This window comes from Ranitomeya variabilis, chromosome 2, assembly GCF_051348905.1.
Source record: "Ranitomeya variabilis isolate aRanVar5 chromosome 2, aRanVar5.hap1, whole genome shotgun sequence".
NCBI classification, from domain to species: Eukaryota; Metazoa; Chordata; class Amphibia; order Anura; family Dendrobatidae; genus Ranitomeya; species Ranitomeya variabilis.
The window spans coordinates 209461483-209485337 of NC_135233.1; the positions used below are offsets into that span (position 1 = coordinate 209461483).

General features: G+C 43.2%; 1 protein-coding gene across 8 annotated transcripts in view; it reads right to left on the reverse strand.

Moving 5' to 3' along the window:
• Positions 1–23855, reverse strand: part of DENND1A (DENN domain containing 1A) — an 851690-nt gene that overhangs the window by 447125 nt on the left and 380710 nt on the right. For all 8 annotated transcript variants that reach the window (XM_077283539.1, XM_077283536.1, XM_077283537.1 and 5 more), the window contains one exon: positions 10572–10672. In XM_077283539.1, the coding sequence (XP_077139654.1) occupies positions 10572–10672 (101 nt within the window). The remainder of the gene's footprint in view (positions 1–10571; positions 10673–23855) is intronic.

Below are 23855 nucleotides of genomic sequence, written 5' to 3' on the forward strand. Positions count from 1 at the left end.
CCATGGCACGAGTGGAATGAGCCTTTACGCCTTCCGGGACTTCTAGGCCACCTGCTGAATAAGCCAGAGAAATTGCCTCCCTAATCCATCTACTCAAGGTGTTTTTGGACACTCTAAACCCTTTTTTGACTCCCTGATAGGATATAAACAGGGAATTGTCTTTTTTCCAGGGATCTGTTAAAGAAATATATTTAAGAAGGCATCTTTTGACATCTAATGTATGGAGTTTGAGTTCCTTTGGGTTTTTAGGATTAGGACAAAAGGTAGGGAGATTTATCTCCTGGAGTCTGTGGAACCTAGATGCTACTTTTGGGAGATAGAGGGGATCCGTTCTTAATACTACTCTATCTTCTCTAATCTGCATATATGGAGTTAGTCTAGAGAGGGCCTGCAAATCACTAACTCTCCTAGCAGACGTAAGAGCAATCAAAAGAGCAGTTTTTAAGGACAGGATCTTTATAGATGCAGATTCTAAAGGCTCAAAGGGGGGTTCCGTTAACGCTGAGAGGACTAAGTTTAAGTCCCACGGGGCTAGTTTATTCTTAACGATGGGTCTTGATCTAGCGGCCGCTTTAATAAACCGAGCAATCCAATAATTTTTAGCTAACCCACAATTATACAGTGCCCCCAAGGCTGAAACTTGGACTCTGAGGGTGCTTGTAGCTAGCCCCATTTCGAGACCTTTCTGCAGGAACTCCAAGATCTTTGGAATACTAGCTTTCTGACTGATAACCGATCCTGAGACTGAAAGGAATTTTCTCCAGATTCTTACATAAATATTTGTAGTGGAGTTTTTTCTGCTTTTTAATAGGGTATTAATAAGTCCCTCAGAAAATCCCTTTTTTCTTAATAATGACCCTTCAAATCCCACGCCGTCAGATGTAAACTGGCCACTCGTGGATGGAAGATCGGACCCTGTGAGAGGAGGTCTGGGAGTTCTGGGAGAATCCATGGTTGAGAAATGGACATTTTCCTCAACCAAGGAAACCACGGCCTCTTGGGCCAGAATGGCGCTATCAGAATCACATGAGCTCTGTCCTCCCGAATCTTTCTGAGGACTATCGGGATCAAGTTCAACGGGGGAAAGGCATAGGCTGTTTCGAAGTGCCAAGGAATCAGGAGAGCGTCCACCGCCACCGGATTGTCTCTGGGATTTAGGGAACAAAATTGACGACATTTTTTGTTTTCTTTGTTGGCGAAGAGGTCTATTTGTGGGTATCCCCAACGATGGGTGATCTGATCGAAGATGGTCTGATTGAGCACCCACTCTCCTTGCCCGAGCTTTCTGCGACTTAGAAAGTCGGCTACAACGTTGTGCTTCCCCTTTATGTGCAGTGATGTTAGTGACCGTAGATGATTCTCGGCTATCTGTAAGATACGACCCGATACCTCCATTAAGGACCTGGATCGGGTTCCCCCTTGGTGGTTAACGTAAGCTACCGTTACCTGATTGTCTGAGAATATTCTGACGTGATGGTCCTGTAAGGATATAAGGAAATATCTCAGAGCTCGTTCTACGGCCAACAACTCTTTGAGGTTAGATGACAAACTCTGTTCGGAGGGTGACCAAACCCCCTGGACCCACATCTCGCCCATATGCGCCCCCCATCCCGTGGGGCTAGCGTCTGTGGTTAATACTCGTGATATGTGGTTTATCCAGGGTACCCCCTTACGAAGGTTTGGAGCGTGTAACCACCAACGTAAGGACTGAATAGTGGCAATTGACAAGGAAAGAAAACTGTCCAAGTGACCTTCTAACCGACGAGTGTTGTACAGAACCTCCCACTGTAGGACCCTGGTGTGGTACTGGGCCCATCGTACTGCCGGGATGCACGACGTGAGTGAGCCTAACAGTGACATTGCTCCCCTCAATGTTATAACTGGATTAGCAATCACTCCAAGAATCTGTCGTTGGATCTTTTCCAACTTAACGTCAGGTAGACGGCATTCTTGTAACCTTGAGTCCAATATGAGACCCAAGAATTCTTGAATCTCTAGAGGCTGCAACCGTGACTTTTTAAAATTGATTATCCACCCCAACCTTTGCAAGGCTGCGATTACTTTGTGTAGTTGGGACGTGCAGTGTGATTCGGAGTTTCCTATTATTAATAGGTCATCGAGATATGGAACTATGAGAATATCCTGCTCATGAAGATGCGCCATAACCTCCACCATTATTTTAGTGAATACCCGAGGGGCCACCGCAACACCAAAGGGGAGTGCCCTGTATTGGAAGTGTCTTATTGATTCTCCTAAGAGGACTGCAACTCTTAGATAACACTGGTGATCTACGTGTATGGGGACGTGATAATACGCGTCTTTCAGATCCAAGACGACCATAAAGCACCCGCCAAACAATAACTTTATTGCAGACTTGACCGACTCCATTTTAAATGACGGGATCCACAAAAAACTATTTAGGCCTTTCAGGTTTATAATTGTGCGAAAAGTGTTATCTGGCTTCTTAATCAAGAAGAGGGGAGAATAGAATCCTTTACCCCTCAGTATTTCAGGAACCTCCACCAAAACGCCTTTCTGTTGGAGTTCCTGGACCTCACTCTTTAACGCCAGCTGTTCTGTGGAGGAAGAACGCAATGGTGTTACCAGAAACCTGTCGTCAGGAGTGAATCGAAAGTCAAACTTTAAACCAGACTCCACAATGTTCAAGACCCACGGGCTATTGGATATAGTACGCCATGCCGGATAGAAGGCTAGAAGCCTGCCTCCTACCCGGTCCGCCAGTCATTGTGGCTTCCTGTTGTCTCTAAAGGAGCTAAACATGTAGCCTCTACCTTTCTTTTTGTTGGCATCATATCTGGATCTTTCTCTATTTGGTCTTGTTCGATCAAACCACCTCCTATTAGTGCCTCTTCTGTAAGAAGACCTACCGAGGTAGGGAAACCGTTTCTTACTGTCTCCCGCTTTTTCTAATAATTCGTCCAGAACCGGACCGAATAGGTGTTCTCCCACACACGGGATGTTGCACAATTTGGATCTGGCCTGCATGTCTCCTTGCCAACATTTCAGCCAGATTGCTCTACGGGCTGAATTAGAGAGCGCGGCCGACCTAGCCGCCAATTTAACTGAGTCCGCTGAAGCGTCAGCAAGGTAAGCCGCAGCCCCCTGAATCATAGAGAGGGAAGATAATATTTCATCTCTCGGCGTTTTGTCCTTCAGCTGACTCTCCAGGCTATCCAACCACACCATCATAGACCGTGCCGTGCAGGTGGCAGCGATTGATGGTCTGAGAGCCCCTGCTGAAGTTTCCCAGGCTCTTTTGAGAAACACATCTGCCCTCCTGTCCAGTGGATCCTTTAAAGTACCAAGATCCTCAAACGGTAGAGAGGACTTTTTTGAAGCCTTGGCAACAGCCGCATCAAGCTTCGGGGCTTTATCCCACGTGGCCGAAGCAGACTCCTCGAACGGATACTTCCGTTTGAAGGATGGAGGAAGAGAACCTTTTCTTTCCGGTTTTTTCCATTCTCTGGAAATTAGGGCGCTAACTTTCTCCACTACCGGAAAGCATCGGCGGGATTTACGGTCCAGACCTCGGAACATGACATCCTGCATGGATCTCTCTGGTGTCGTCTGCTCAATCCCAATTGTATTATTTACCGCTTTAACTAGGCGGTCTATGCGGTCAAAAGAAAAACAAGAATGTTCGTATTCAGAACCCGAGGAGGATACTGACGAGAGAGAGACTTCCGACTTCAGATCTCCTAAGTCACTATCCTCATGTGAACTTGGGGATCCAGGGTCTGTTATTTTAGACCCCCTATGAGATTGAGATCTTGTAGAGCTTCTAATCTCCTGTCTAACAATCTGTCTTAGACTAGAAGCGAAATCTGGTGTTTCTTCCGCTATTAGACGCTGGATACACGGACCACATAGTCTCTTAACGTATTCGTCAGGGAGAGGAATACCACATTCTGCACATTCCTTGTGCTTGGATTTAGAGGACCGCTTTTTTCCCTGATGTAAAAAGAGGGAATAAGGAGGGACACCAATCACTAAGTGAACTTTCACGATGATCACTTACCCCTACAGTGTCCAAGTGGTACCGAAGATTGCGGGGGGACCCTCTCCACCGAAGCAATATCCATCCGGCTCGAGGACTTTCCGGCTTTATCAGATTGATCAGCTTTACCTCCAGGACGACTACTGCCACTAGAACGTCGCTGGGTGTTCGCTGCATGGGGCTTCTCCAGGGTAAAACACTGCTGCGCAGAAGGCAACTGGTCCTGCTCCTGAGACTCCATTGTAACAATGGACATGAAGCATGAAGCAGCCATCATTGAATCCTTAAAGGGAACCTGTCACCTGAATTTGGCGGGACCAGTTTTGGGTCATATGGGCGGGGTTTTCGGGTGTTTGATTCACCCTTTCCTTACCCGCTGGCTGCATGCTGGCCGCAATATTGAATTGAAGTTCATTCTCTGTCCTCCGGAGTACACGCCTGGGCAAGGCAATCTTGCCTTGCGAAGGCGTGTACTCCGGAGGACAGAGAATGAACTTCAATCCAATATTGCGGCCAGCATGCAGCCAGCGGGTAAGAAAAGGGTGAATCAAACACCCGAAAACCCCGCCCATATGACCCAAAACTGGTCCCGCCAAATTCAGGTGACAGGTTCCCTTTAAATAGCCGGCCCCCTAAAGGTACCTCCCCCTGATGGGGGACAGCCGGCCAATTCCGGTGAACTGCCTGGTACAATCTGGTGTGTGGGAGGCCCCTCCCCTTCCAAGACCCCCGCCAATGGCACCACGATCCTCGTCTGGAAGCAGCGCCGCCAGAAATATCCGAAAAATCCCCGCACGCCGACTATACAAAAGAGACCGACGGGCGCCGCCATGTTTTCCCCAGCGCGACGCACTGCGCATGCGCCGAGCGTCATTGCCTGCTGCCGAATTAAGCCCCGCCCCCTATGCGCGTCACCTCCGGTGCGACGCTTCCTGGACGCTGAACGCAGCGCTCGTGCTGCTTAGGATGCCGGTGAAGAGGGAACGCTCCAGCGCAGTGCCGGCAGTAAGAGTACCGCTGCCGCGCTGTGTGTGTTGTTTAGACGCCGATGAGAGGGGACGCTCCAGTGTAGTGCCGGCCGTAAGAGTACCGCTGCTGCGATGTGAGTACCGTTTAGAACGCCGGTGAGAGGGGACGCCAGGGAATGGAGGGCCTCCCACAGTATACTCACGCGTACCTGGCGATGGGACACCCCTGGAGACATCACTCCCCCTGAAGGCTGCTCCTGCCGTGCTGTTGCCTACCCCCACAGCCCTCTGTGGTGCGGCACTTCCAGCGTCGCGATCAACACCGGGGAAGGGGCCATCCCGCCTCCAGGATCGGTGAGTCGGACCTGGGTCAAAATTTCTTCGCCTTTCTTCCAAAGGCCTCTGCAGGGTCCCCTGTCAGGGACAGGAAACCAACTGATGCGGGAGAGAGGTGCCGCCCTTTTATCTCTGTAGGCTTCCTGTCCCTGAAGGGCGGATCCCCTCTCTCGTTAGTGCTGTCATGACGACTGAATAAATTGAAAGTGCCGGGGACCTGAGCGACGGAGAGGTGAGTATGTGATTTTTTATTTTTTTATCACAGCAACAGCAAATGGGGCAATTGCCTGTATGGAGCATCTATGGGGCCATAACGTATGTGAAGCACTATATGGGGGTCATAACGTTTGTGCAGCACTATATGGGTGTGATAACGTTTGTGCAGCACTATATGGGGGCCATAACGTTTGTGCAGCACTATATGGGGGCCATAACGTTTGTGCAGCACTATATGGGGGCCATAACGTTTGTGCAGCACTATATGGGGCCATAACGTTTGTGCCGCACTATATGGGGCCATAACGTTTGTGCAGCACTATATGGGGCCATAACGTCTGTGCAGCACTATATGGGGGCCATAACGTTTGAGCAGCACTATATGGGGCCATAACGTTTGTGCAGCACTATATGGGGCCATAACATTTGTGCAGCACAATATGGGGCCATAACGTTTGTGCAGCACTATATGGGGCAAGTGTCTGTATGGGGCATCTTATGGGGCCATAACGTTTGTGCAGCACTATATGGGGCAAGTGTCTGTATGGGGCCATAATCAACGTTTTTGCAGCACTATATGGGGCAAATATCTTTATGGAGCATCTTATGGGGCCATAATCAACATTTGTGCAGCATTATATTGGGCAAATGTGTCTATGAAGCATCTTATGGGGACATTATTAACCTTTATGCAGGATTATATGGGGCATATTTTAATATGGAGCATCTTATGGGGCCATCATGAACTGTATGGAGCATTATATGGGGTGTATTTTGTATGGAGCTTTACATGGGGCGTATTTTGTATGGAGCATTATATGGGGCTCCTGATTCAATATGGATATTCAGAAATACTTAACCTACTGATGTCTCAATTAATTTTACTTTTATTGGTATCTATTTTTACTTTTGACATTTACCGGTAGCTGCTGCATTTCCCACCCTAGGCTTATACTCGAGTCATTAAGTTTTCCCAGTTTTTTGTGGCAAAATTAGGGGGGTCGGCTTATACTTGAGTATATACAGTAGATTAAATTGCTTAATAAAGTAAAAAAACAAGACAACTTATCTTATATAAAATGGACAAATCCAAAAGGAATACAGTATTAAATAATATAGTAAAACATACCTAAAAGAAAACAGATGACTTAACTCCTTCACGATATGTGTCATATATATACTGTGCAAGTCAGAAGCGGGTGATTGGAGCAGGTTCGCCCATCCCATACTTGGCAGGTGATGGCTGTGTAATAGCCGGACTTGCAAATGCAAATTACCCCCCTTTTTGACCCATGAAAAATAAAGATAATAAAAACACACGTGGAATCGCCAAGTTCAGAAAAGTCTATATCAAAATATAAAAATGATTAGCCCAACACACAGTAAACACTGTAAGCCAAAAAAAAACACTAGAATGTCAAAATTATGTTTTTCTGGTCGCTGCAATACCACAAAAAAAGGCTGTAACAAGCGATCAAAAAGTCACACCTATCCCAAAATGGTATCAATAAAAACATTTTTTCGTCCACAAAAGATAAGGCCTCATACAGCTCCTTTAATAGAAAAATAAAAACGTTATGGGACTTGAAAAATAGCAAAACAACCCCTTAAATTTTCCTTTATAACCATCTGATTTTTTTTCACCACTAAAATAATAATAAAAATAAACTGGAGATGTAGGGTATCGCCGTAATCATACTGATGAGCTAAATCATATTACGAGGTCACTTTTACCACAAAATGTACACCGCAAAAACAATTCCCAAAAAACAATGACAGAAATGCAAGGTTTTTTTCAACAATTTCTCCCCTCTTTTAATTTTTGTCCCATTTTGTTGTACACTATGTGGTAAAATGACTTGTCATTCAAAAGTACAACTGGTTACACAAAAAAAACAAGTCCTAATATGTTTATGTGGTCAGAAAAAATAAAAAAGTTAGGCTTTTGAAAGAAGGGGAAGAAGACGAAAACGCAGAATCACGTAAAGTGGCACAATCGGTCGGTGTCTCACGTTGATTGGCCAAAGACACATATTTTGCCACAATATTCTTTGGCATGGTTATCTGATTTTGATAAGTAAGGGGTGTAACGTGCAATCCCTTAAAAATCCCAAGTTCCCGTTCCTCCCATCCTCATTCTTACCTACGAAGTAAAATACCATAGAAAGTGACATTTCCAATGCTATTCATATTTTAATAAAAGTTTTAATTAGCAACTTTCTCTTAATATAAAAAAGTCTGGAGACAACATGAATCAAAATTTAAACAGGAATTCTGGTAGAATTGTAAAGTTTTTTTTATTTTTACTTAAAAGCAACATACAGAGAATCCACAAAGGAGTTAATGTAAAAATGAAGAAAAAAAAAAAACAGCATCTGGGTTTCCAAGCAAGCATTTTTTCTTATGCAGCATCATTAGTGTAAAAGTTAAAAGCACAAACAGAGCAGTGGGAGAAGCGTCCACTGTTTTCCATGTCTCCCACAGTGCGGCTTCCTTAGTAACTTAATTATAAAATGTGATGAGGCATCAGCTCGCGGAGGACTGAGCGCACGGCGGACTCTCTCACTGGAGGATAAGGAGCTACAGGCTCAAGGAATCCTGGAGCGTCTGTTTGACTTACGTGTCTTCTCTCCGCCGTGTTGATGCTACTTTACACAGCAATTAAACTCATTAAAAGCGCCCGCAATTAAAATCCTCTTTGTCCACATCTTTGCATCTGCCTGCTGTACCAAGGTTCCTACAACTTTACATCAACGTTTACTGAAATGCCGCAATGAAAATTGGCAGCGATAAACACCGTTGCGGAATTCGTTGCATAAAAAAGTTGGGAATAAGTCTTGATATCTTACCATTTGACAAGCTGCGGATATCAAATCTGCAGTGCCGGTCAATTTATATTGCGAGTATTGTCCACAGAATTTGCCAAACATTGGTAGTCTAAAACTGCGCCGGTGGTCCTAGTCGGTCTCTACTTCCTGCATTGATCATGTGATATTATTAACAGTCTTCAGCGCCATCTCCAGCCATGGCAACTTGATGGATGAACGCTCTGCTCTGTAGGAAGATCAATCTTGTGCCAGCCTAGATAGGTCCACCAGGGTCTTCTCCGCTGTCATATTGATAGTATCAAGCCATTGGGTTGCTGGTCTTCACCATGTTTCTTCTATTCTTCCCACCATAATGTCCTTCAACATTGATTGCTCTCTCTTCGCATGATGTGTCCAAAGTCGGAAAGTTGTAGCTTGGTGACCCTTGCTTCGAGTGACATGTCTGGCCTGATTTGTTCTAAAATGATTGGTTTCTTTCTCATGCCATCCATGGAATTGATAACATCCTTCTGAAGCACATTTCGAGGCATCGATTCTTCCTGTCTTGTTTCTTTATCGTCCAGGTTTCGCACCATATATTACTACAGAAAAGACCAGGCTATGCAGCGATCATGTGCTATACATTATTTTGGTGACTGCTGCAGCCAATCATCTATATGCATAGATGGCACACCAAGGTCACTGATTGGTCGCAGGGGTGTCGTGAATGATATAAGTTGATACTGAAGAACAATACCGGGGCTACAGCCCTAAATTGGCAAGGGGGAATGAAGGGGTGAGCATCGGTTTCCAGTTTTATATAGAAGAATTTGTGCAAATTTTTAATTGTTAATATTTCATTTGGCCTCAGAATGTTTTTTTTTCTGCCCTCTGTGGATTAATGTACTATGTATTACTGTACTTGTGAAGAATAACTTTTTCTTCCGGGCGATGTAGAAAATTAACATTGGATATGTAAATTAACTGTGTTTGTAGGGGATTATCACTTGATAATATAAATAGGTCATGAATGTAAAATTGGTGGCGGTCCCACATCCGTCACCCCCACCAATCAGCAGAAATCTGCTCCCGCACTGGTAGGAGGTAGGCGTTGTATGGGGTTGGAATACAGTAGCTGTAGTTTACCTACCACTTGCTTGAAACAACAGAACTCCCGCCCCATCCATTGCTTATATCCAGCCGCTGCATGAGTCCCGGGTTTCGGCCCCCCACCGATCTCATATTGAAGGATAGCTTATCAACTGTTAAGTCCCGACAGCAGCAGCAAAAGTTCATGAATTGACCCGGACTCCGAGCCTGTCCTCTGAATTCCCATGACGTTTTCCAACATTCCAAATCCCTCCTTAAAGCAGATCATTCACCAGATTTCACAATGTAAACTGCATGTATTAATAAATAGATATCTTAGATCAGATGAGGCTGGTAAATTTACTGCAATAATCCATGTCCCAGTGGCTGTATGAAAGTTTAAATCAATCTAAACCCACCTTGTCTGATTGACAGCTCCTCAGTGTACCTCCTCCATGTTGCAGCTGTCAGTCAGGATCGATAAGAGGAGATTAAATACATGTGGACTTGTGAGCTATTTCATTCCATAACTCTTCATTCCCATCTTCATATCAGGACTATAAAGGCAGTCTTATATTCTCAATAAATACACCAGTTTCAACAGGTCATACAGTTCTATTTAAAGGAAATGTCAACCCCTTTTTTTAAATTGAGTAGTCCCCCTTAAATAATAAAGATGACGTATACTCACCACCCGCTCCGGTGTCCCGGGACTAGTGTGACATTATTATGCTATGTGAGCCCTGCTGCCAATCAGCGGCTACTATCGGGCCGCTACACTCTCACTTCTCCCACTTGTCCGCAGTTCATCCAAAGGAATTGACAGTGCACCAGCGCAATAGCGACTGCTGATTGGTTGCAAGGCTAACATGGTATAACAATGTCTCGACAGCCCCATTAGACCCGGCGCCGATGCGGAAGGTGAGTATGTTTCATGTTTATTTTACATGGAGGTCTATTTTACTTAAAAAGGGGTTGTCCAATTAGTAGACGCCCCCCGTTAATAATGTATGCAGTCTAAATTGTGAAATCCGGTGACTTGCAAAAACACATTCCTGTACCCTGACAACATGGCTGCAAAAGTTATGACCCTGAAAAACCTTTGTAGACCTGGGATCTCTAGAACTGCAGACTCACCAGCAGTAGTCCAACAGGTGTGGAGGAAGAACGGGGATGTAAACATGTTGCCAGTACATTGGGAATAACATAGCAGATGATCCATGGATGCAGGCAGTCAGCTGCAAGAAAAGGAACATTTTAGCACGAAAACTGATGACAGCAATAACAATAATATAAAGCAACTCTGTGACAGCTCAAAAAAAGTGTGCATAATGGACAAATACTCAAAATACTCTTTTCCATGTAACTTACAAAAATAAAGGGTAATGTTTCTTCTTGTGGAGAGTGACATACCTGACATGGCAGTGTAAGGAGACTTATAGGCCATGCAATGCTCATCTGAGAAATTAACTATGAAAATTGCCTCTTTAGCGAGGAAGAAGACTTGAACTCACGCCACCTTTTTAAAGTAGCAATCCTATATCTCAACAAGCCTTGCTGCATGACTTGGGAAAAAAGTCAAACCACAATCTCAATTTGCAGAAACATGTTTAGGGGTGTTGCCCCTCCTCAGTGCAAAGTATAAAAAGTAAAAATTATTTTTTCCAAAACACTCCTACTTTGCAGCACGCGTTTAGTAACTTCTATATCAGTCCATAAGGTTCTGATCACACTGATATCACAGATTATAAAATTACAGGTGCCATGATGGATCTGAGGAATCTACATATGCGGCATCAGCTATTTTTTTTTTACCCCCACAAACTGTCTCATTTTTAAGGCATAGCCCCAAATATAGGCAAAGCAGCTCATACCTGCCAAGTCAGAGGACCTTGGAGTCGATTCATCAGAGCTTTTACGCATGAAGTTGTACAAGAACTTTTGCCGTTTTCAGGCCGGTTTGAATCAGCACTGTCGAAATGATCAGAGCTGGGTAGGAGCGTGAACTACAAGAATTAGGTGAAGTCCTGATTGGGGTAGACATTTCCGCGATGGGATGGCTTTAAAACTTTATCAAAACAGTGTAAACTAATGTTAGTTAGTTAACCCCATATTTTTACATGTACTATTACTGTTTATTCACTTACTTACTACAAGCCATTTGCTCTTTTTGTTTTTCCCTTGGGTTCTGGGTAGGAGTGTGGCAACTGTCCAATCAATTTATTAAAAATGCCAGTGTTTTGTATGACAGAAATGTTACTCCAATCCCCGACTGGAGTAACATTTCTGGTGCATGGAGACACATACCATTCGGAAGAAGAGCCAAATTCATTAAGCGGATGGTGCTTCATACTGAATTTGGCATCTTGTACTACAGCAAGACTGGCGTAGCGTGGCGTCTTGTGGAACTGGCCCCGTTGTCTTCAGATGGGTCTCGGCTTTGGTTGGTATAAGCATTTTCTTTCCAATAAAGGAATGCTTTGAAAATAGATTTCCATACCGAGTTGGGCATCTTCAGTTTGGGTCTGTATTGCCCCTTAGCTGCATCGTTGGTATCTCATTCAGCCAATCAGTACCCAATTAGGGGCAAGTAGCCCAAAACAGTGCTGTCTACCCATGGGTCTCTGGTTTGGTTGGTGTGAGTTACTTTGCCTATTACTCAATAACTGTTCTATAGAGTAATCCTTGTCTGACCCGGTGTGCCTGTCGTATTGAAGCTCGCCCATTGTAAGGTATGTTCACATTGGGGTTTTAAGGACAGTAAAACCCAAAATATATTTGTAGGAGAGATAATCAGAGGTAGACAAATCAGCCCCATTCAATATGACGTGAAAGGTCACTTCAGTAAGTAACGAGTCTCGTTGTCAAAGCCTAAAATCTGCGGCTGTATGAATGACCAAAAAGATTACCAATTGTAATCAATAGGAGGCGTTTTAGGTTCTTTTAGTCGATAGCTCCAAAACTGCAAAAATTGATGCCTGTATCCTTCCACAAAATTGATTGCCCCATTTTCGACTACATGTACATCTACCTATTAGCATCCAATATAGAAAGGTCCAAGTTAGTGAATTCCTATAGGTCTGTGAGTTGGAGAATATCTGGTCTGATCTCGTACATTACATTTGTAGCACGCACATGGTTTGACCGGGTTGGACAGCTCAGTGGGACAGGGTGAGAGCCTCGTCGTATTATACTCATTGTATCTGTGTTAGATCAGTGAAATGACAAATTAAGCAAACAGTTTATGTGTGTATGATCATGCGCTCAAAATAGAAGGAGCTGCGTCTGCGGAGTTGGGAAGCTTCCAGTTACAAGGTCTTGCCTTCCGCTGAGCACAGTTTGAGTTAAAATAATGCAGCTTGTTCTTTCTGATGAACCATGCAGAGCGTGGCACACATCTTACGTCGACTGGCAGCCCACCAGATTCTTGTCTGCACATCGGGTATGTCTCTTTAACACAATCTGCCTATCTACACAAGGCAATTGCTCTTCACTGTATCACAGGAAAGTACAAGAAAAAAAAATGTATACAGAAATACATGAGCTCATCTGAAGAGCACACCAGTTGGAATTTCTATTTCTGACTCTCGGGAAGGTGGAGGGTAAGGAGAGCTATTACAATTATCGCTTGTCTTGATGTCCTCTCTTTGTCACCTTGAATCAGGCCACCATTACAAACCATTTTCCGCATCTTTTTAATCCTCTGGATCAAAAAATGCTTGTAAAAATAAGAGCATTTTATATGCATTTTCTAATGTATTTAACATGTTTTAGTACCTCTCTTTTCTGGTTGCAAATCCATATTTGCGATATATACTGGGTGGGCCATTTATATGTATACACCTAAATAAAATAGGAATGGTTGGCGATATCATCTTCCTGTTTGTGGCACATTAGTATATGGGAGGGAGAAAACTTTTCAAGATGGGTGGGGACCATGGTGGCCATTTTGAAGTTGGCCATTTTGGATCCAACTTTATTTTTTTCAATGGGAAGAGGGTCATGTGACACATCAAACTTATTGAGAATTTCACAAAATAACAACGGTGTTCTTGGTTTTAATGTAACTTTATTTTTTCATGAGTTATTTACAAGTTTATGACCACTTATAAAATGTGTGTAAAGTGTTGCCCATTGTGTTGGATTGTCAATGCAACCCTCTTCTCCCACTCTTGACACACTGACAGCAACACCGCAGAAGAAATGCTAGCACAGGCTTCCAGTATCCGTTGTTTCAGATGCTACACATCTCGTATCTTCACACCATAGACAATTGCCCCACCACATTATGGGTGTCAGGTCCGAGTATTCCTACATGAACAGTTTCCTGGAAACTGGATTGGTCATTGTGGCCCAGTTGAATGGCCACCAAGGTCTCCCGATCTGACCCCCTTAGACTTTTATCTTTGGGGTCATCTGAAGGCAATTGTCTATGGTGTGAAGATACGAGATGTGTAGCATCTGAAACAATGGATACTGGAAGCTTATGCTAGCATTTTCTTCTGTGGTGTTGCTATCAGTGTGTCAAAAGTGGGAGAGGAGAGTTGCATTGTCAATCCAACACAATGGGCAGCACTTTGAACACATTTAATCAGTAGTCATAAACTTGTAAAAAACAACTCATGAAAGAATAAATTTACGTTAAAACCCAACACACCACTGTTTTTCTTGTGAAATTCTCAATAAGTTTGATGTGTCACATGATCCTCTTCCCATTGAAAAAATAAAGTTGGATCCAAAATGGCCGACTTCAAAATGGCCGCCATGTTCACCATTCATCTTGAAAAGTTTTTCCCCCTCCGATATACTAAATTGCCACAAACAGGAAGATGATATCACCAACCATTCCCATTTTATTTAGGTGTATCCATATACATGGTCCACCCTGTATATACATATACACACAGCTCTGGCAAAAATTAAGAGACCACTGCAAACCTTTTAGTTTGTCGGATTTTTCTCTTCATAGGTATATATTTGAATAAAATGTAAATTGTTCTTTTATTCTATAAACTACTGACAACATGTCTCCGAAGTTCCAAGCAATACATTTTGTATTAATTTTCTGAAAATGAGAAATTGTCAAAATAACAAAAAAATGCATTGCTTGCAGACCTCAAATAATGCAAAAAATAAAAAAACAAGTTCATAATCATTTTAGAAACAACAATACTAATGTTTTAACTCAGGAAGAGTTCAGAAATCAATATTTTGTGGAATGACCATGATTTTTAATCACAGCTTTCATGCGTCTTGGCATGCTTTCCACCAGTCTTTCACACTGCTTTTGGGTGACCTTATGCCACTCCCGGTACAGACATTTAAGCAGTTCTTCTTTGTTTGATGGCTTGTGACTATCCATCATCCTCTTGATTACATTCCAGAGGTTTTCAATGGGGTTCAGGTCTGGAGATTGGGCTGGCCATGACAGGGATTTGATGTGGTGGTCCTTCATCCACACCTTGATTGACCTAGCTGTGTGGCATGGCGCACTGCCCTGCTAGAAAAAACAGTCCTTAGAGTTGGGGAACATTGACTGAGCAGAAGGAATCAACTGTATTTCCAGGATAACCTTCGCCAAGACTATCCTGCCCAATTCCAGCCTAGCTGAAACATCTCCAGATCCCCAGAGCAGGATTTTATCCTGCTGTGTCCTGCAAAGCTTAGTTATCCTGGCCTATCCGCTGCCAAAAGGGGATATCTTAGGCTGCTCCTCCCTCCACACCCTGTCTGAGCTTTGGTTCTAGTTTCAGTCTCTCTCTAGACTCCTGCCAAGGTGCTGTATTGTTTGTCTCATTACCGACCCAGCTTGTTTACTCATTCCAGCTTACCTCTCTGCTCCTGACCAAGGCTCAGCATTTTGAACCTGTGCTCATTGCCCCCAACCTTGGACTGTCTGATCTTGTCTCTGTTTTCCACCATGGAGCTTCCTATTTGTGCCTCTAACCCGCAAGTCAGTTGCTGAAGATCCGGTCAGTTCCCTGGAGTGGCACCTGGTGTCTACCCCAATGGCTCAAGCCTATCCCCCCCCCCCCCCATCTACTAGTGAACTGGTCACTTAGTCACGTCCCTCCAGGGTAAGCCCGGCCAGTGGTGCAATGGGTCCACACCTACATCTGTCACATTCAAAACAACAATTACATACAAATGATGTTGATGATCACAGTAATAAATGAACACGATGAAGAACTTGAAGGTTGCCACCATGAAATAGGGATATGATGTTAGACCAGTAACCAGTGAAAGCAAACAGAATAGAAAAGAAACCAACGCAAAAAAACAAAAACACTTAGACCAGGGAAACCAAAAGGAGAGAAGGGGAGGTAGAAGTAGAGTAATATAGACTTTATATATCCCGGTTAGTCGAAAATATATTCCAGAGATTCGAGATCTTATTAAATATATTATCATGTAAAGCCAAGTGGTATCCCTTAGTTTTGAAACCTTAAATTTTAGTGTATAAATCGACAAATTGCCTCTTCAACGAAGAAGAGAACTTCAACTCTAGTTCCACCAATTGGAAGTAGCAATCCTTAAAGTCAATGTCGACCCTTTAACGAGCCTTGTCACATGACTTGGGATAAAAGCCAAACCAGAAACTCAGTTTGCAGACACGGTGTTTCAGGGTACAAAGTGTGAGATTTGGCTGGGTGAGAGGCTTCTGACCCGGATCCAAGGGGTAAGGTTTCTCCTTTTGGAGAGTGACATGCCAAGACTGGCATGCCAATGTGAGAAGGCTTTTAAGCCTTGCAATGCTCCTTTGGGAAATTAAATGCTTTTTCCCAAGTGATTTGACAAGGCTCATTAAAGGGTCAATATTGACTTTTAGGATTTCTACTTCCAATAGGTAGCATTAAGGTACCGTTACACTAAACGACTTACCAACGGTCACGACCAGCGATACGACCTGGCCGTGATCGTTGGTAAGTCGTTGTGTGGTCGCTGGGGAGCTGTCACACAGACCGCTCTCTCCAGCGACCAACGATCAGGGGAACGACTTCGGCATCGTTGAAACTGTCTTCAACGATGCCGAAGTCCCCCTGCAGCACCCGGGTAACCAGGGTAAACATCGGGTTACTAAGTGCAGGGCCGCGCTTAGTAACCCGATATTTACCCTGGTTACCACTGTAAAAGTTAAAAAAAAATCACTACATACTCACATTCTGATGTCTGTCACGTCCCCCGGCGTCCACAGGGTTAAAACTGCTTTCGGCAGGAGCGCTGCTAATATGCACGCGCTGCTGCCGAGAGCTTCCCTGCACGGAATGTCTCAGCGCTGGCAGTAACAGCGGTGACGTCACCGTTGTGCTCTGCTTTACGGCCGGCGCTGACAGTCAGTGCAGGGAAGCTCTCGGCAGCAGCGCGTGCATATTAGCAGCGCTCCTGCCGAAAGCAGTTTTAACCCTGTGGACGCCGGGGGACGTGACAGACATCAGAATGTGAGTATGTACTGTTTTTTTTTTAAACTTTTACAATGGTAACCAGGGTAAATATCGGGTTACTAAGCGCGGCCCTGCGCTTAGTAACCCGATATTTACCCTGGTTACAAGTGAACACATCGCTGGATCGGCGTCACACACGCCGATCCAGCGATGACAGCGGGTGATCAGCGACCAAAAAAAGGTCCTGATCATTCCCATCGACCAACGATCTCCCAGCAGGGGCCTGATCGTTGGTCGCTGTCACACATAATGAGATCGTTAGCGGGATCATTGCTATGTCACCAAAAGCGTGACGTTGCAACGATATCGTTAACGATATCATAATGTGTGACTCAGCCTTTAGAGTTCTAGGTCTCTTCCTATCTGAACAAATCATTTGCATATTTAATTTCCCAGAGGAGCATTGCAAGACTTAAAAGACTCCTCACATTGGCATGCCAGTCTTGGAATGTATCTCTTCACAAGGAGAACCACTGCCCCTTGGATCCCTGTCAGAAGCCTTTCACCTTGCCAAACCAGATCTCAGTGTGCGTACATGTAATCACTTTAAAACTTCACTTTTAATTATTTCAATATAAAACCCAGACCCAGTAAAAAACTTGGTTAGATACCATATATGATGTAGAAAAATATCACCATTAAATCACCTATTAAGGTCCTAGATAAAGCCTACTGCTCATACCTGCCTTACTGTGGAGGTTGGCACCCTAAGAAACAATTTTTTGGCGCCCCCACTCAACGCAGGCTATCCCTGTCTTCCCTACAATATCCCTCTCAATATAGGTGGGAAAACAATATAGTATAAAGCAGTGGTGAAGTAAGGCTACGTTCACATTTGCGTTGTGCGCCGCAGCGTCGGTGCCGCAACGCACAACGCAAACAAAAACGCAGCAAAACGCATGCACAACGCTGCGTTTTGCGCCGCATGCGTCCTTTTTTTGATTGATTTTGGACGCACCAAAAATGCAACTTGCTGCGTCCTCTACGCCCGGACGCGGGCGCCGCAGGGACGCATGCGGCGCAAAACGCAAGTGCGACGCATGTCCATGCGCCCCCATGTTAAATATAGGGGCGCATGACGCATGCGGCGACGCTGCGGCGCCCGACGCTGCGGCGCCGACCGCAAATGTGAACATAGACTAAGAAAAAATCAAAATAAATAAATAAATAAATAAACCAATCAATCACCTTCTTAGCCTTAACAGGCACCCCCAAATAGCATGATAATAATCCCAACACACTGTATAAGTTGCACATATAATAACTCAAAATATCAACCAGTATTCAGTCCACGAATGACTGTCATAGTTCCAGACCCATCCTGGACAAATAGTCAATTCCATAACAAAACAAAGTCCATTCAGGGCCACAAATCAATAAAGAGACTTTCCTGGTAGATAATAGCAATAATAACAACTTAAGGTGTGTTGGTGTCGCCCGACGCGTTTCCCCGTTCTCACGGTTCATCAGGAGGAAGTCATTTGGATGTTAATGATGCCGGATGCTATATAGATGTATGACAAACCAGATCTCACACTTTGCACTGATGAGGGGCAGCGCCCCAAAACACAGTGTCTGCAAATAGAGATTCTGGTTTGGCTTTTACCCCAAGTCATGTGGCAAGACTTGTTAAAGGGTCGATATTGACTTTTAGGATTTCTACTTCCAATAGGTGGCACTAGAGCTCTAGTTTTCTTCTTCTCTGAAGAGGCAATTTTCATATTTAATTCCCCAGAGAAGCATTGCATGGCCTATAAGTCTCCTTACACTGGCATGTCAGACATGTCACTCTCCATAAGGAGAAATGTTACTTCTTGGATCCCAGTGTATAAATAAAAAATAGAGGGGAAGTCAGCATCCAGCGAGATGCAACGAGACAACGAGTTGCTGTTAAAGATATGAAGAAGTAATCTTGTAGTGACTTTCTCCAATACAACAGGGAAAAAGAAGATGAGATAAGATCAGGGATCCTATTATCTGACATTTTAACATTGTGTTTCATAGGTAATGTGATTCTAGGATTCCTCTCATTTACATGATTTGTGCCATCAAAAATGCAACAAAAAACAAGAGAATAAAAAGGATGTCTATAAGAGAAATCATACAAACTTTGAAAAAAACAAAACCTATACATAACAAAATAAAGTAAGAAAACAAGTAAATGATAAAAACAGTGTATTTATTTCAATTAATATGTCCCTGACTTTGAGAAAACATCTGACTGCAGCAATTTTTGCTGAAAAGATGGGGCAAAAATTGACAAAAAATGAAAAAAGGATGTCTTAAAGGGAATCTGTCAGCAGGTTTTTACAATATTATCTGAGCGCAACATGATATAGGGGCAGAGCTCCTGATTCCAGCGACGTGTCACTTACTGGGATGTGTGTTCCTGTTTCAATAAAATATGATATTATTACTACAGGACTAGGTGCCTTGTGCCTCCTAGTCAACTGCTGTGTACCCCGCCCACTGATTCCACCTATGCACAATGTACAGAAAGCAGCCAATCAATGGTGTGGGTGGGGTTATACATAACCCAGCATTCCGAGAACTGGTAGACCTACAACACAAAAAACAGTGATTGTATCAAAATGACATCATGCAACACAACAAGTGAAATCACTGGAATCAGAATCTCAGCCCCTACATCATGTTGCTCTAAGATTACATAGCGAACATCTGCTATCAGATTCCCTTTAAAAGGGATGATAATGAAGGCAGTAGAATACTTTAAGATATTATTAACCGTAACATATCAGAAATAAAATATATTTCATCTACAAACATATTTATCTAAAGAATCTACCAAACAAAAATGTTTTCTAACAAATCGGGATCTAAAACGCCAACAAATGACCAGCGTATGCACTCGGCCTCATCTTTTCCGATGAGCATGGAGTTTCAGGTCTATAAATTAGAGAGTCTAAAATGGATAAATAAGCTAATAAATGGGAATTTTGCCTCCCAAGAAAGCCAATTATTTTTGTATTCAGTGACTACATTGGTATATGTGCCTGATCATCAGTCACCCACATAGCATCAGCCCCCTGTGACACGGTGATTCACTCGAGCCATCGAGCGCAGGATTGCTTGGCTTGTGTATATGAATGATTATAATGAACCAATTGGTAATATAAAAAAAAAAATAAAAACAAATAAAAAACAGACGCCTTTATGGATGAGACGTGTCACAGATATGTTCCAGACAAAATTAGGTCACTGTCTTCTAGAAGAGAAATGAGTAAGTGAGGAATTTGTGAGGCAAAGGACGCCTACTTAATCTTCTCCAGGGCCAAGTGATGACCAATATCGAACCCATGAGAAGTCAACAGTTCCACCATTAATGATACCCCCTGAAGACCTCCTGATAGCCAGCTATAGGTTTTATCAATGCCTTATAAATTAGATGTGTCCATAAAGACTACGAAGTGCACGAGAAACGCAGACACAAAACACCCACTTGACCCATCTAATATCCATTCTGTACAACTTCACACCACTTAACTTCTGACCTACCCTTATCAGGAGGACACATTACCAGACCTAAATTCCATGACCGTCGGGTGCCCTATGCTTGGCTGTGATAACACACATCTGTACCCGGCTTATTTTTCCACCGGGAGTAGTGCGAAATCTCCTTTCATCCGGCAGCTCTGCCAATGTAAAAATGAACCCAATCTGCAAAATTACGGGTTTCTTTAATAATCTGTCATTTGTAAATTTAGAAAATCGGCGACGCTATTCAGTTTTTCATTCAGCCGGATGACATATTGTTCAGTGTTTAAAGCTCAACGTTCAAAACATTATGAATGGATTCTGCCAAAAGTTGTCTGTGTGAGACAACTTGAAAGGCATTAATTACCTTGTTGAATGGAGGTTAGACTCCTCCGTTGGAGCGGACGCAACAAAACACGCGGCGTGCAGTGACACTGAAACATTATCCGCAACTATCCAAGAGGCATCACAATTAACTCTGGCTGTAGGAAAGACGACACCGTCTCCAACACCTAGGTGATGGGAAATACAAAAAAATGCAAACCTGGAACGATGACAAGTGAGAGATGATGCTCGGGAAATCGCATTTTAAAAGCCGTCTGTTTCAATGAAATATCTGCAAGTAATGGAATATGCAGAACATCTGTTCGCCTACAGATGTAGAATGGCTGAGCTCGTGGGATGTAGGTCATCATCTGACACTTGCACAGGACTGCAAGAATATCTACTACATTGTCGTATCCAGCAATTGTCACAATATACAAATAGGGGTCCTAACCGTCAAGCTGCCGAACTATGGACGGTAAGAAATCCTTTAACAAAGGATGTCCAAGTTGTGTTCGAAACGCGTTACGCTGTGTCCTCCTATTGATGGACCTTCTCTCCTGTATTATGGTTTGATATCAGATGGAACTTGCTGCAAGATGTTTTTGTCCCCCCTTTTTTAAAGAAAACCTTTTTTAAAGCTAATAAACATATTTTAACCAGAGCTGGAATCCTCTGTTGTCTTAAGTCTGGTCAAGACGTATATCCGTGCTCCACTCCAGAACCGCCACAGCTGAGCTGGCTAAACCTCTCCCTTTTCGGTAAGAAATACCGACAGGCACCAACATTTTACTGTGAAACATTGCAGAAAAAAAAAGTTTGAAAAATTATTCGAGCACAGGAAGAAGAGTCGTGTCATGGTAAAGGGTCCACTGGGCGGATAGTCTTTTACTTTGCTCCACCCAACTCAGCTTCATTGAAATTAGGTAAAAACCTGTCAATGAAGTCCAGGCAGGAGAAACAAATGTGAAAAGGCTTGGGTGCTGAGTGGACTCCTTCCCCTGTGCTCAACTTGATGAAGAGCTTCAGAGTAAAACATTGCTCTCTGTAATGAGGGACCATGCAGAGATTTCATGCTGCCCAAATCTAATGGTCCGGTTTCCTTTGGTAAAAACAATACCTAGCAATATCTATGTGGCGGACACAGACAGAGTAGGGTCTCTGTGCAACAATAAAATACCAGCCCCTTGCAGTCCAATATTTTTTCCAACAGCCAAAACCTGCTCTCTTGGCAGCGAAAACACTTAGTGAAAAACTCCTATTTTTCAGCATTTTCATGCCATTTTTTGAAGATTACTAGTGTGATTTGTCTACGCTAGGTCTAATAAAGTTAGTTTTATTCACCAAAAACGCGGCAAAAATGCTTAGTTGCATTTTTCAACTTTCTCAGTAGTGAAAAAATGCTGCAAAAAAGCTGAAAAAAATCGTCAATTTAGGGGTTAAGAAAACAAGTGTGTATGAGACTTGTGAAATGAATTAGCTTGTGCTAGTACTGTAAAAAGCTGCTTTCAATTTGCATAAAAAAATGCTGAATGTGAACATAGCCTTAATGCATAAATGACCAAAATGAAGCTAATTTGGGGGCGAATGATCACTTTGGTCTTATGGTCTAGTTTTTAATAGCAGGACATCTGATCACCTAGGTTTGCAATCTCATAATGCCTCTTTTGGTTTTGTCATATATAACCCTAACACCAGGGGCGGTCACAAACAGAAGAGGGCCCCTGTGCAAAAACAATATAAAGGCCTTTTGCAATCCATTCATTCGTCAAAATTTGTCTACCTGCTTTGGAGGTAATAGTGGGCCCTCTAACCTCATGGGCCACACATTTTGCACTAACGATATGTACACCTCTGAGTTAAATCTCTTTAAAAAAACCCAATAAAAAAATGCTAGAGGGGCCGTCCTATCAAGAAAGACCCCAATATATTCAGAAGATTAAGGAATTTAAAAATTTGGTTACAAGATGGGTGGTCTTCTCAAAAAGGCTTCCCTGTATTGGGATACATTTATGTGATATGCGATACAATTTTTTAAATATTTATGTACAACATACAGTCTTGGCGTTTTAATTAATTCTGCATATAAAATCATCTAACGTTGTCCAAAAATACAAAACGCATACATGAAATCATTGCCAAACCTCTAAAGGGCTGGTCTCATCTTGACAACCCTTTTCCGAATTGGTCGGTACAGCCACCTCTAGGACTGCTCCTAAATGGTTGTACTTTTGTTATAATCCGTCATTCTGGACCTCCTATGTATGATGAAGCCAACGTTACATAGCGCATAAATGTAAGCAAAAGTAAAGAATTAGGTTGGTAGACCATTATTTTTAATATTTAAAGACTCCATAATAACAGGGTCTGTACCACAGGACTGGAGTATAGCAAATGTGGTGCCAATATTCAAAAAGGGGACAAAAACTGAACTCGGAAACTATAGGCCAGTAAGCTTAACCTCTACTGTGGGTAAAATCCTGGAGGGTTTTCTAAGAGATGCTATACTGGAGTATCTGAAGAGGAATAACGTCATGACCCAGTATCAGCACAGGTTTACTAGGGACCGTTCATGTCAGACTAATCTGATCAGCTTCTATGAAGAGGTAAGTTCCGTACTGGACCAAGGGAACCCAGTGGACGTAGTGTATATGGACTTTTCAAAAGCTTTTGATACAGTGCCACATAGATGGTTGATACATAAAATGAGAATAATGGGGATAGGGGAAAATATGTGTAAGTGGGTTGAGAGCTGGCTCGGGGATAGGAAACAAAGGGTGGTTATTAATGGAGCACCCTCGAACTGGGTCGCGGTTAGCAGTGGGGTACCACAGGGGTCAGTATTGGGCCCTCTTCTTAACATATTTATTAATGACCTTGTAGGGGGCATACAGAGCAGAATTTCAATATTTGCAGATGACACTAAACTCTGCAGGGTAATCAATACAGAGGACAATTTTATATTACAGGACGATTTATGTAAACTAGAAGCTTGGGCTGATAAATGGCAAATGAGCTTTAATGGGGATAAATGTAAGGTCATGCACTTGGGTAGAAGTAATAAGATGTATAACTATGTGCTTAAAGGGAACCTGTCACCCCGTTTTTTCAGTATGAGATAAAAATACTGTTAAATAGGGCCTGAGCTGTGCATTACAAC